At 40.8% G+C, this 12554-nt stretch overlaps 1 protein-coding gene across 1 annotated transcript in view; it reads left to right on the top strand.

Annotated features, from left to right (window-relative positions):
• The window catches only part of dnah5l (dynein, axonemal, heavy chain 5 like), a 72435-nt gene that overhangs the window by 50245 nt on the left and 9636 nt on the right, over positions 1–12554 (top strand). Inside the window, exons 70-82 of the mRNA XM_042399607.1 lie at positions 127–283; positions 1274–1419; positions 2144–2278; positions 4159–4260; positions 4386–4499; positions 6906–7073; positions 7186–7290; positions 8796–8909; positions 9340–9516; positions 10898–11092; positions 11203–11358; positions 11470–11652; positions 11833–12003. Coding sequence (XP_042255541.1) covers positions 127–283; positions 1274–1419; positions 2144–2278; positions 4159–4260; positions 4386–4499; positions 6906–7073; positions 7186–7290; positions 8796–8909; positions 9340–9516; positions 10898–11092; positions 11203–11358; positions 11470–11652; positions 11833–12003 — 1923 coding nt within the window. The remainder of the gene's footprint in view (positions 1–126; positions 284–1273; positions 1420–2143; positions 2279–4158; positions 4261–4385; positions 4500–6905; positions 7074–7185; positions 7291–8795; positions 8910–9339; positions 9517–10897; positions 11093–11202; positions 11359–11469; positions 11653–11832; positions 12004–12554) is intronic.

The raw sequence follows: 12554 nt of genomic DNA, 5'->3' as shown, positions 1-12554 counted from the left end.
AGAAATAAAAACACATGAATGAGAATTTGTCTAAATTTGAAAATATGGCAGGAACGGTCGCTGCTGCTCACTTTGGGATCAGGTGTGTGTCGTCAGATTCTGATCACATGACCTCTCTCCCTGCAGGACCTGGTGGCGGAGAAATGTGCAGAGTACTTCGAGCGTTTCCGCCGTCAGACGTTTGTGACGCCCAAATCCTACCTGTCCTTCATCGACAGCTACAAGATCATCTACGCAGAGAAGATCGCTCACGTCGGCACGCTGGCCGAGCGCATGAAGACGGGTAGATTTATTACTTATTACCAACTAGAGAAGGATTCACACAACAAAACAAATCTCGGACTTTATTTAACATTTAACATTAATGCTGAATGTACATTCTTTCCAGTTTTTCACACAGATAAAATATATGTTGTTGTGACTTTGTTGCCATATTCTGCTTTTCTGCTCAATGCTTAAAGATCTGCTGCTTCACAGTGTGTCCCCCTCATACTGAAAACACAAATATTAGACCTAATTTAATACTTCATTTCTTAAAAGAGTGGAACAGAGTGGCTAAAAGTCTTTCCTTATTTAACGATGAGCTACAATTACTGATAGAGTACAAAATACTTGATTGGCAGCTCAGTCAATCACTCATGAATTCAATTTTATCCCATTTTTACATCCATTTACTTGAATAAGATGGAGGCAGAATCAGAAAAGACAATAGAACATAGATGTATTTTATGGATAATTTGATACTGTACTGTCTGATACACAAATCTGTTTTCAGTTTTTGGACTTTTTCTCTAATCTTTGATTTTTGCTGAAATATTGGATCATTTGAACATTTATTGAAATGAAAGCATGTGAGAAGTTTAGAGGGAAAAATCACTATTTGGTGGAGCTGTTAACAACTCATAGACATGTGAAATGTGACCCCGACTACACACTGCTTTTTGTAAGACGTCAAAAGACAAAAAGGTTGGAAACCACTGGTTTCATCTTTAACAATGTGTTGTATTTTAAAAGCTTGTTATATTATCCATTGTGTCAAATCTTCATCTGAAAAGTAACTAAAGCTGTCAAATAAATGTAGTGGAGTAGAAAGTACAATATTTCCCTCTGAAATGTAGAAAGTAGCATCACATGGAAATACTCAAGTAAAGTACAAATACCTCAACATTTATACTTAAGTGCAGTACTTGAATAAATGTATTTAGTTACTTTCCACCAGTGGATGCAGTGGGTGAATCATGCAGTCTGTAACCTGTGTTGTTTGTTCCTGCAGGTCTGTGTAAGCTGATGGAGGCGGAGCAGTCGGTGTCTCTGCTCTCTGAGGAGCTGGTGCTGAAGGAGCAGGAGCTCGCCGTCGCCTCCCAGAGGGCGGACGAAGTCCTGCAGGAGGTCACTGCTAAAGCACAGGCTGCTGAAAAGGTTTGATACAAAACTAGTTAACGTTTACAGTTTGTTAAAGCCCTTGTGTGTACATTTTTTTAATTATTAATTAAATTAAATTAAATTATTCTGATGAGGTTTTGTTTGTAATTTGATTAACAAGGTGTCGTCAAATAATTTCAAGTCCTTTTAGTTTTACTTATTTTTTTATTAATTACAATTAATAAAATAAAAAAAAATGTTTTTTGGTCACTTAAATCTTTATTTGCAAACGATCTGCAGGATTACACAATGACAATAAGAGAAAATAACAAAAAATACACACACACACAAAATATTTTAGGAAGCTCAGTCACATCTTTTCCATCATCCATGAAGTCCTGTTGATTCGTTTATTTGCGTCTCTGATCCCATGTTGCTATTTTGAGACTTGTATAAAGTCATTTTTTCCTGTTTTACCTTCCAGTGGTTCTCCTTGTAGTGTCAAAATATGTCAGTTTCATCATTAAGAAGATTTATTCAGCTATTGTTTGTCTTTAATCTTTGTCAGAGCTGCTGCCTTCCTCTAACTTCTCATAATAATACACATAATAATACACTCTAAAATTGTTAAAATTGGACACTACCGTCTTCCAAAACACTGTTATTTTCTGACTTTTCCAAAAAATATGTGTAATAAATTAGCAGTGGATTTATGGATTTATTCTCTCTCTCTCTCTCTCTCTCTCTCTCTCTCTCTCTCTCTCTCTCTCTCTCTCTCCAGGTGAAGCAGCAGGTGCAGAAGGTGAAGGATAAAGCTCAGCTCATTGTTGACGAGATTGAAGCCGATAAAACATCAGCAGAGTCCAAACTGGAGGCTGCAAAACCAGCACTGGAGGCTGCTGAGGCTGCACTGCAGGTCTCACACACACACACACACACACACACTCACTCTCGCACACACACACACACACACACACACACACACACGCACACATGCTTCTCCTCTCTGTGCTTTTGCTTCAAACTAACATCTACAGCGAAGAGGAGAATCTGCTGAACTCTTCTTTCACCAGCAGAGTGGAGTGATGAGGCGTTCGTGGCCGGTGGGAGATTTATTCAGAATCACTGTTGATAACTAACAAATCATTACAGGGTTGGTTTGTGTGAGTTTTCAGCCTGCAGCCTTTACTGTATTCCTTTATTTATCAGGGACAGCAAACATTAATTGACATCAATATGATGTAAATGTGTCAAATTTTGCAAAGAAAGCTCATTTTTATCTGCAGTCCGCGCAGGGTTGATGTCATATGTTCAAAGAAACAAACAGGATGGACAAAATAACTTCACTCACAAAGACCACGCCATTTGAACGGTATAAAAGTAGATTTATTTGGATTGTGGAGAGGGTTCAGGAGTGTATGGTGGGCTGGACGCGGATCGAGGAGAGGGATGAAGGGGTCGATTGCCGGGGGATGAATGGGAACTGAAGGTAGGTCCGGGTCGTGTACGGTGGGGTAGAGGAGAGGGATGAAGGGGGTCGATGGCGTGGGGACGTGGGAATCACAAGGAGGCTGGAGCGTCTAGGAACCCGGGGGTCGAGACTCAGGGTGGGGGACACGTGTCTCGATGAGCTTTCTGCTTCGTCATCCCCCTGTGGTTCCTAGAATAGGACGAGAAGAATCACTTATGTGGAAGTGTTAACCCTAACGAGCATGTCTCTGATTAATAAAATACAGTTTTAAGAAGTGATTTAAAAGATGTTTCTGATTCTGAACCACAAAGTGCTTTAAATGTTATCAGCAAAGTGAAATCTGACAGTGACGAGGCTGAAACAGGAGTGATTCGATCTTTGAACTGACTAAAAGTCGAGCAGCTGTGTTTTTTTTAACTAACTGAAGGCATGAGAGTGTTTTTCCACCAGAAGCCAGAGATATATAGACGCATTCTCTTTGTGCGTACGCATAGTTCTGTTTTATAAATATCAGTCATTGTGGAACTGGACGCCTCATGAGCCTCATTTCCTGTCCTACAATTATCTATAAATAGATGAAGACGCCTTTAACCAGACGTTTTCATATCTATTCGCCGCCTGCTGTCTGTACACCTGTCAATGAAACTTACAGCTGTTTATATCATTAATTCATCACACAAACCTGTAAACCATCATCAGCAGTGAGATCTCAGAAATATAATCAATAATTAGTTTGTGGCTCATATCTAAACCAACTTTACAAGCTGTGTCACAAAGAGAATATTAACAGCAATAAAATGTCGACTCCTGTGTCAATTAAACAAATGATAGATTGATCACAGGAAAGTCATTTATCAGTATTAAGTTTATAAATGATTGGCTTTTTACAGATCTGTGGAAATGCAAAAAAAATCAGTCAGTGCAGCTTGTTATCAACCGTAACAAACAGTTTATGTGCAGGAAACGGCGTATGCATGATTTTTTGTGTGTGTGCGCTTCATTTATGCGTCTGGACCCTGATTCTCTAGATGCTCCTCAGCTGGACGAAGCATATTGCATGTTGAATGAGGTCACTTTTTCAGTCAAATTTTATAAAGCACATTTTAAAAACAACAAAAGCTGAGCAAAGTGTTACAATCAAAATAGCAAAAGCCATAAAACAGAATAAAAACATAAAAACACTTTAACAGACAAAAAGACGAAGAAAGGCGTCTCTATCAGCTGATGTTCGTTGGTTTCTACGCTGGTTTTTAACGGAGCATAAAGCTCATATGGCAGGATGAAAGTATATTAAATATCATGTTGGCTGCGTCGTTTCTCTACAGACCATTAAACCCGCAGACATCGCCACCGTGAGGAAGCTGCAGAAGCCTCCTCATCTCATCATGAGGATCATGGACGCCGTGCTGCTGCTGTTCCAGAGGAAGGTCGCTGACTCTCACGTCTGCTTTCATCCAGTTTGTCATTAGAGGCTGAAGAGACATGTTTGTCCTTCATCTTCATCTTCATCTTCATAGTTCTGTTTTGTTTTTCCCCGCATGTTTGCTCTCAGATCGACACAGTGACCTCTGACCCTGAGCGTCCGTGTCCGCGACCATCATGGGCCGAAGCCATGAAGCTGATGCAGAACTCGGCCTTCCTCAGCATGCTGCTCAACTTCAGCAAGGTCACGCACACACACACACACACACACACACACACACACACACACACACACACACATTTATATTATCATACATGTGAGGATCATCAATAACATTCTCCAGCACCCTTACCCCAAGTTTTTTTGTGACTATCGGGGCCAAAAATGTTAAAAATGTCAAAAATTGCAATACAATTTGCAATGTTTTATGCACTCTTTGTGCCGTATTTTAACTCCTTCCTCCTATGAAGAGTCATATATAATCACTTCCTGCGTGCTACAATGGCATAAAGTTACCACGACACGAAACACAACAATTGGTCCAAATCACAAGCGCTCTCTTGATTGGTCCATTTCATGAATTGGCAAAAAGTTGCAGTAATTTAGCAAAACTGCAAGTGTAAATTTCTTGAATTTGCATTAAATATTGCGATCATAAAATCACAGTTTCCTGGAGGGACTGACTGGCTGCAACTAGGGATAAGTTTCTATAAAACGATTATCCAATTATCACCATAATTGCTGATTAAGTCTGTGTCGATCAATTAATCTTTGCGGCTCCACCCTAAACCTGATTCTATCTTTAACCCCACAAATGGTCCTTTTGAAGAAGTGATGACTTGACAAAATGTGCTCACAAATATAGAACAAACAGCAGAAATTGAGAACTGGCCAAAATGTCCTCAGTCCCAAGGTCTAAATCTCCAATTGGTCCTCACAAAGCCAGACGTTCAAATACACACACACACACACATCTATGCGTATCAGTGTGTGTCTGAGGGAAACTCCCTTCTCATCTTATCACACTGCAGCCATCACCTGCTTTTATAGTGCTGACTATCAGTGTGCACACACTTAATACCTGCTAAGCTGTGGATTAGTGGAGCTGCCACTGATCGTCTGTATGTTTAGAGCTGGAAAAACCCTGAACTATGTATGTGTTTATGTGCTGGTATTTCTATCCTTCTGAGGACCAGTTTTAGTTTTACAACATCGTCTGACATTTTGACTGGTCCTCACTTCTTCAATGGACTGTTTTGAAGGTTTGAAGACATTTAGTTGTGATGGTTTAAGCGAATATAATCTATATTTCTATCCCTCGACAGTCTGATGTGTCAGTGTGTAATGTGTTGGTTGTGGCTCGTAGTGATGAACCTTCAGAGAATTATCAGAGACTCTGCAGCTCCTCTCGGCTTTACGGAGCTTTATAGTGAGTTTCAGCTCATTGTTTATCTGTCCGGCTGCAACTTTACTGTTCTGGTTCACTCTCAGCGACTCATAGTGTCATTTTCAGAGAAAAAGCTGTAAAAAAGCCACTGTACACTACCTGCTCAGCACCAAACGGCAAACAGACACAGTTAGCTGTAGACTAGCTGGTGAACATAGTGGAGCATTTAGCAGCTAAAGAGCCAGATATTTCCCTCAGGAGTTGGTAGAGAGTAAAAACAGAAGCTAAAAGAGAGTGAATATTGGACTCACATTCACCAGGTGGACAGAAACACGACTCCACATGAATGATAATGTTGCTCCGTAACTGCTGGATGTGGAAATAAACAACTGTTTGCTAATAAGTTCAATATATCAACTTAAGATATCAACTCAAGATTTTTGAATATAGGTGTTAAGATGATACAGTACCTCAGTTAGACTGCAAATATCTCCAACTTCACTTTGTGATTTAGTCCTAAAATCTGACCCACAGAGCCAGAATCTAGTTCTGGTGGTTTATGACAGTCACCTGTGTTATAAACCTTTTAAATGCTAGATAGGGGAACTTAAAATAAAGTGTTACCATTTTAACGAGGTAATGGCACTTTTGTTTGTGGAAAAATTATCATTCAAAGCAGAGTATTTTTACGTCTTAAAGGACCAGTCTGTAGGATTTAGTGGCATCTAGTGGTGAGGTTGCAGATTGCAACCAGTTGGATACCCCTCCACCTCCAAGCATGTAGGAGAACCTACGGTGGCCGCAAAACTCGTAAAAAATGTGAAAGTCCCTCTCTAGAGCCAGTGTTTGGTTTGTCCGTTCTGGGCTACTGTAGAAACATGGCGGGCTCTGTGGAAGAAGACCTGCTCCCTCTGTAGATATAAAAGGCTCATTCTAAGGTAACGGAAACACAATGATTCTTATTTTCAGGTGATTTTACACTAATTAAAACATATTTATGATGTTATATTCCATTTCTGCCAAGTTTGTTCCTCTAGATGCCACTAAATTCTACACACTGCACCTTTAAAACGTCTATTGAATTGCTGTTGAACGTTTGTGAACTCTATTTTCGTACTGAGATCACACTGCTGTTAAATCTTTCACCCTCTGAAGCTATTTTCTATGATGTTTAACACACAGGTGATCCAGCCGGTGAGATAACGGCATCTACATCACTATTAGTTTACTGCACTGATCTGTACTGTGTGTTTGTGCTGCAGGACTCCATCACAGGGGAGGTGGTGGAGCTGCTCGCTCCCTACCTGGACATGGACGACTACAACATGGAGTCGGCCAAGAGGATCTGTGGTAACGTGGCGGGACTCTGCTCCTGGACTCAGGCCATGGCCGACTTCTTCGCCATCAACAAGGAGGTCCTGCCGCTGAAGGTAAACACAGAGGACTCAAATATTTACAGACTTTATGTACAAGACAATGTTGTTGTAAGTGGTGTAACAACTGTGTGTGTGTGTGTGTGTGTGTGTGTGTGTGTGCACGCAGGCTAACCTGGCCCTGCAGGAGGCTCGTCTGGTGGTCGCTCAGGCTGAGCTGGCTAAAGCTCAGGAACAGCTGGATGCCAAACAGCAGGAGCTGGATGCTGTGCAGGTAAAACACACACACACACACACACACACACACACACACAGTTATTAATGGTTTTATATATTCTGCTCAGTAGCTGTCAGGGACCAAGCAGTCAGACTCAAGAACACCAGGTGTGTAAAGCAAAGAATAGTAATTTATTTACAACTTAAATTCAACTTAACAAAATACATTTTTCAAAATACAAAAATAGGAAAACTAGAGAAAAGTAATTTCAACACTAGGACCTACTGACCTGACAATGACACAAAGGGAGCATTTATATACTCATAGGCTCGCCTACACGAACACGAGGAGGACAGGAATAAACAATTAACTCTCTATGACAAATGAACCTTAATACAAAATAAGATTTAAATCAAGAAACTATTTGCAACCAAACTAATTGTCAAACCAAGAAAAACAACTAAACTTAAAGTTCCAATATAATTAGACTCCCCTCTGGCAAGCCCAGTTGGTTTCTCCCACTTCCTGCCTGCCACAGTATAAGAGGCCATCTTTACTGGCGCCGTTTCCTTTGGCCAGGAGAGGACATGAAAAACAAACATAATTTAAAGCAAGTAAGAGTTAATGACATAATGTTAACCAAAATGCATGCACTCAAATTAGCAAACAAATTGTCAAATAATAATAAAGTGTTTGCTGTATGAGAACAAAAGGCTATGTGTGCTGTCATTACTACATTGCTAAACAGAAAACCACTAACACTCGGTGTTGGCATGTGGTGCAGCCGCTACATTAGGGTTTGATGTTGTTTAAATACTCTAATTGCTTGTCCAAATTGCCAGCATTGGTTGGGGGAAAAACAATGAATACTAATCGCAAAGGCTGTCACAGTTTTATTAACTAACCAACCATTTATGATCTATAACTCTAAAAAATGTATAATGTGTTTTCAGTTTACTGGGAACTGGATCTTTCTCTCTCGTATGTGCTACTTATTTTCATTCATTTAACCCTTTATTATTATTATCATTACTTTCTACATCATGTAATGTAACAGTGTCAACTCCTGTGATCCTGAGAGGATATAAAGATTTATTTGTTGCCATGTGCCAACCAGTCCCTGAATATCAATAAAAACTCAAATGTCATAAAACAAAAAGTAAAATAATCAGGTGTGGAGTTAGAAAACAGTGAGGTTACCAGACCTCTATAGCTCTTCATCTGTGCTGAAGCTCTACTAGCATTACACACCACAATATCTGACTGATGTGTGGGCCGTCGAGTTGTATTGTGGGTAATGTAGGCGTCAGGTTCTGAAGAATGCACAGATTAAAAAAGACGATATCTCTGTTTCAGCTGCATCAGTTTTGATCCTTTTTTTACAAAACCGTCCATCATGAGTCATGTTATCGGAGTGAAATGATAAATCTGAGGAGTCGTCTTTGAAATGGTTTATCTCAACTCCATGAATTTATATTTGCTCTTCTTCTTGCATTCATACCATCGCTTCATCCTGTTAATGTATTTAAGTGTATAAATAAGCGATGTGACCTGATCTTTAGGCGCTTTACGACGCCGCCATGAAGGAGAAGCAGGACCTGCAGGACGATGCCCAGGCCTGCCGCCGCAAGATGGCCAACGCTACGGCTCTGATCGACGGGCTGGGAGGAGAGAAGGTCAGCTTTTACCCATCAATCCCTTCATCCATCCATCCGAACATCCATCCATCCATCCATCCAAACATCCATCCATCCAAACATCCATCCATCCATCCATCCAAACATCCATCCATCCATCCAAACATCCATCCATCCATCCATCCATCCATCCAAACATCCATCCAAACATCCATCCATCTAAACATCCATCTATCCATCCAAACATCCATCCATCCATCCATCCAAACATCCATCCATCCATCCAAACATCCATCCATCCATCCAAACATCCATCCATCCATCTAAACATCCATCCATCCATCATCCATCTAAACATCCATCCATCTATCCATCTATCCATCCATCCAAACATCTATCCATCCATCATCCATCCATCCATCCATCCGTCCATCCATCCATCTCCTCCCCTGGTGTTGTCCTTTTTCAGGTGCGTTGGACGGACAGCAGCGCCGGGTTCCAGACTCAGATCAAACACCTGGTCGGGGACGTCCTGCTGTCCACAGGCTTCCTGTCCTACGCCGGTCCCTTCAACCAGGAGTACCGCAGCCTGCTGCTGGAGCTGTGGAAGAAAGAGATGGAGGAGAAGCTGATCCCCTTCAGTCCTGTGAGACCTCAGACAGTCACCTCACTGACACGTTAACTCTTTCAGTCACCATCTGCTCTGATTATATCCTGAATACCTGCTCACTGTAGCACCTGCGTTCACTCACACAAATATTTTTATTATATTTCTGTTTTAAAATGAAGACATTTCAGTTTTTGAACAGTTTTTTGGACAATAGATATATTTAAACAGACATTTTAGCTGCAGATGTGAAATGTGTTCAGTAGTTTTGTTAATTGGCAACAAGTTTCAGGAAAATGGTGAAACATCAAAGAAACTGGGTGCTTGTTTTTCTGTGTGTTGAGTTTCAGTGATGATAGCAGAACTAGAAGTGACTGAATATAATAAGTGAATTGGAGCAGTAAAAGAGAAACTCAGAGTATTACTCTTTACTTTTGGAATTATTGCATGTAAATGTATGTTTTACCGAATTAACCACTATTATAGTACAGGTAATTGTTTTACACACCTTTTATTAGCAGCTGGCCTTTATTCATCCATTCCTGTCTATTACTTAAATACTGGCTTTTATTTAAGAATTTACAGAAAGTTAAAACCAACAGTTTCTTCTGCAGTTATTCATTTGTTCATCCATTTAGTTTATTCACACATTAATTATCCCCCTTGTCAGACTACTGTTATAGGTCTTAGTTTAATTAGTTTCATTCTATGTTCTTTTCCGTCACGGCTTTTTATGTTTCATATCATCATTAGATGCTGTTTATCTTTTGCTCTGTTGTTTTGCATGAATAAAATAAAAACTGTTTGCAGACAAACTAATCTATAGGATGTGAATCCTCAGAGAACACAGTGATGGAAGAAGTACTCAGATCATTTACTGCTGTAAAAGTACATAAGTATTATGAGCTTGATGTAGTTAAAGTATTGCAGTAAAAGTAGTGGTTTGGTCCCTCTGACTGATATATTATTATATATGACATCATTAGATTATTAATAGAGAAGCATCAGTGTTAGAGCAGCATGTTACTGTTGTAGCTGCTGGAGGTGGAGCTAGTTTACACTACTTTATATACAGTTAGCTAGTTTAGTCCAGTGGTTCCCAACCTAGGGGTCGGGCCCCTCCAAAGGTTGGAAACCACTGGTTTCATCTTTTACAATGTGTTGTATTTTAAAAGCTTGTTATATTATCCATTGTGTCAAATCTTCATCTGAAAAGTAACTAAAGCTGTCAAATAAATGTAGTGGAGTAGAAAGTACAATATTTCCCTCTGAAATGTAGAAAGTAGCATCACATGGAAATACTCAAGTAAAGTACAAGTACCTCAAGACTGTTCTTCAGTACAGAACCTGAGTAAATGTACTCTCTTACTTTCCACCACTGAACATTACAAGGTCACACAGCCATATCTGTCCCCTGCAGGACCTGAATGTGATTGGTCTGCTGGTGGACAACGCCACAGTGAGCGAGTGGAACCTGCAGGGTTTACCCAGCGACGACCTGTCCATCCAGAATGGCATTGTGGTGACAAAGGCGTCACGCTACCCGCTGCTGATAGACCCCCAGGGACAGGGCAAGACCTGGATCCAGAACAGAGAGAGAGACCAGCAGCTGCAGGTGAGTTTTACACCCTCTTTCATAAATCTACCTGCTGGTGAGGAGCATACACACCACAAAGACACATAAAGTGAAAATAAATCTGTGTGATTTCCTTTTCTCTCTCTCAGGTGACGTCTCTGAACCATAAATATTTCCGTTCTCACCTGGAGGACAGTCTGTCTCTGGGGCGCCCCCTGCTGCTGGAGGATGTAGGGGAGGAACTGGATCCCGTCCTGGACAACATACTGGACAAAAACTACATCAAGTCTGGATCCACTTATAAAGTAAGACAGCTCCAACTACACTAGACACTAAACAGGAATTCATCCTTTAGTTTTTCTTCTGCTGAAATGAATCAAATGATAAAAAGTAACACTCTAAAACTCCTCCTGCAGGTGAAGGTAGGAGATAAGGAAGTGGATGTGATGAAAGGCTTCACCCTCTACATCACCACCAAGCTGGCCAACCCGGCGTACAGCCCCGAGGTCAGCGCCAGGACGGCTGTGGTCGACTTCACTGTCACCCTGCGAGGGCTGGAGGACCAGTTGCTGGGGCGAGTCATACTGCTGGAGAAACAGGTCACTACTAACTACTGGATGTGTAAATAATAAAAATATATCAACTTGAAAGGTGACAATATGTCAATGTTGAGTTCACAACTTGTTTCTGCTGCCCCCAAGTGGCCAAAAAATCAGTTATTGCAGATTTAAACCTTAAAACGTCTACATAAATTCATTCAACCTTGTGGGTCCCGCCAGGAGCTGGAGGCTGAGCGAGTGAAGCTCCTGGAGGAGGTGACGTCCAACAAGAGGAAGATGCAGGAGCTGGAGGACAGTCTGCTGTTCAGGCTGACCAGCACACAGGGGTCCCTGGTGGAGGACCAGTCTCTGATCGAGGTGCTGAGGGTCACCAAGACCACTGCTCAGGAGGTACAGTTGTCTGTTTCAACATGTCAATACCAAAGTGCAAAAAGCCAGCTCCATAAATAAATAATTTCACCAGTTTGGTGTGGAAGAACTTGACTGAACTTGACCTCAACACCATCCGCCACCTTTGGGATGAGCTGGAATACCGAATGTATGGAAGATAGATTTCTTTCATGGTCGTTGAACAAAATCTCCTAAGAATCATATAAAAGTTACAAATAGAAAGTGAATAAAAATAATTTGAAACTGAAAAATTACCCCAAATGCAAAACTTGCAATAAAACTATACGAGACCAACATTTGATTACAGTATTCTCTACTTTTCTGTCACTGATCAAGATTTCTCTTTTGCTGTCACTTTGTTCAGTTTTTGCTGCTGAATTTTCAGAATCTAATCCTATACGACTGGGGACCAGGCTTTATGTAACCCAACATCAATGTAGGACCTCATTAATGCTCCTGTGGCTGAATGGGAGCATTTTCACATTTCCCTACTTTTCCTACCAGCTTATCCAAACTCTATGACCAACACATGAAATAAAAGCACAAAGGAA

The sequence above is a fragment of the Thunnus maccoyii genome, chromosome 21 (assembly GCF_910596095.1).
Source record: "Thunnus maccoyii chromosome 21, fThuMac1.1, whole genome shotgun sequence".
Taxonomy (NCBI): Eukaryota; Metazoa; Chordata; class Actinopteri; order Scombriformes; family Scombridae; genus Thunnus; species Thunnus maccoyii.
This window is presented reverse-complemented; position numbering and strand designations above follow the sequence as displayed.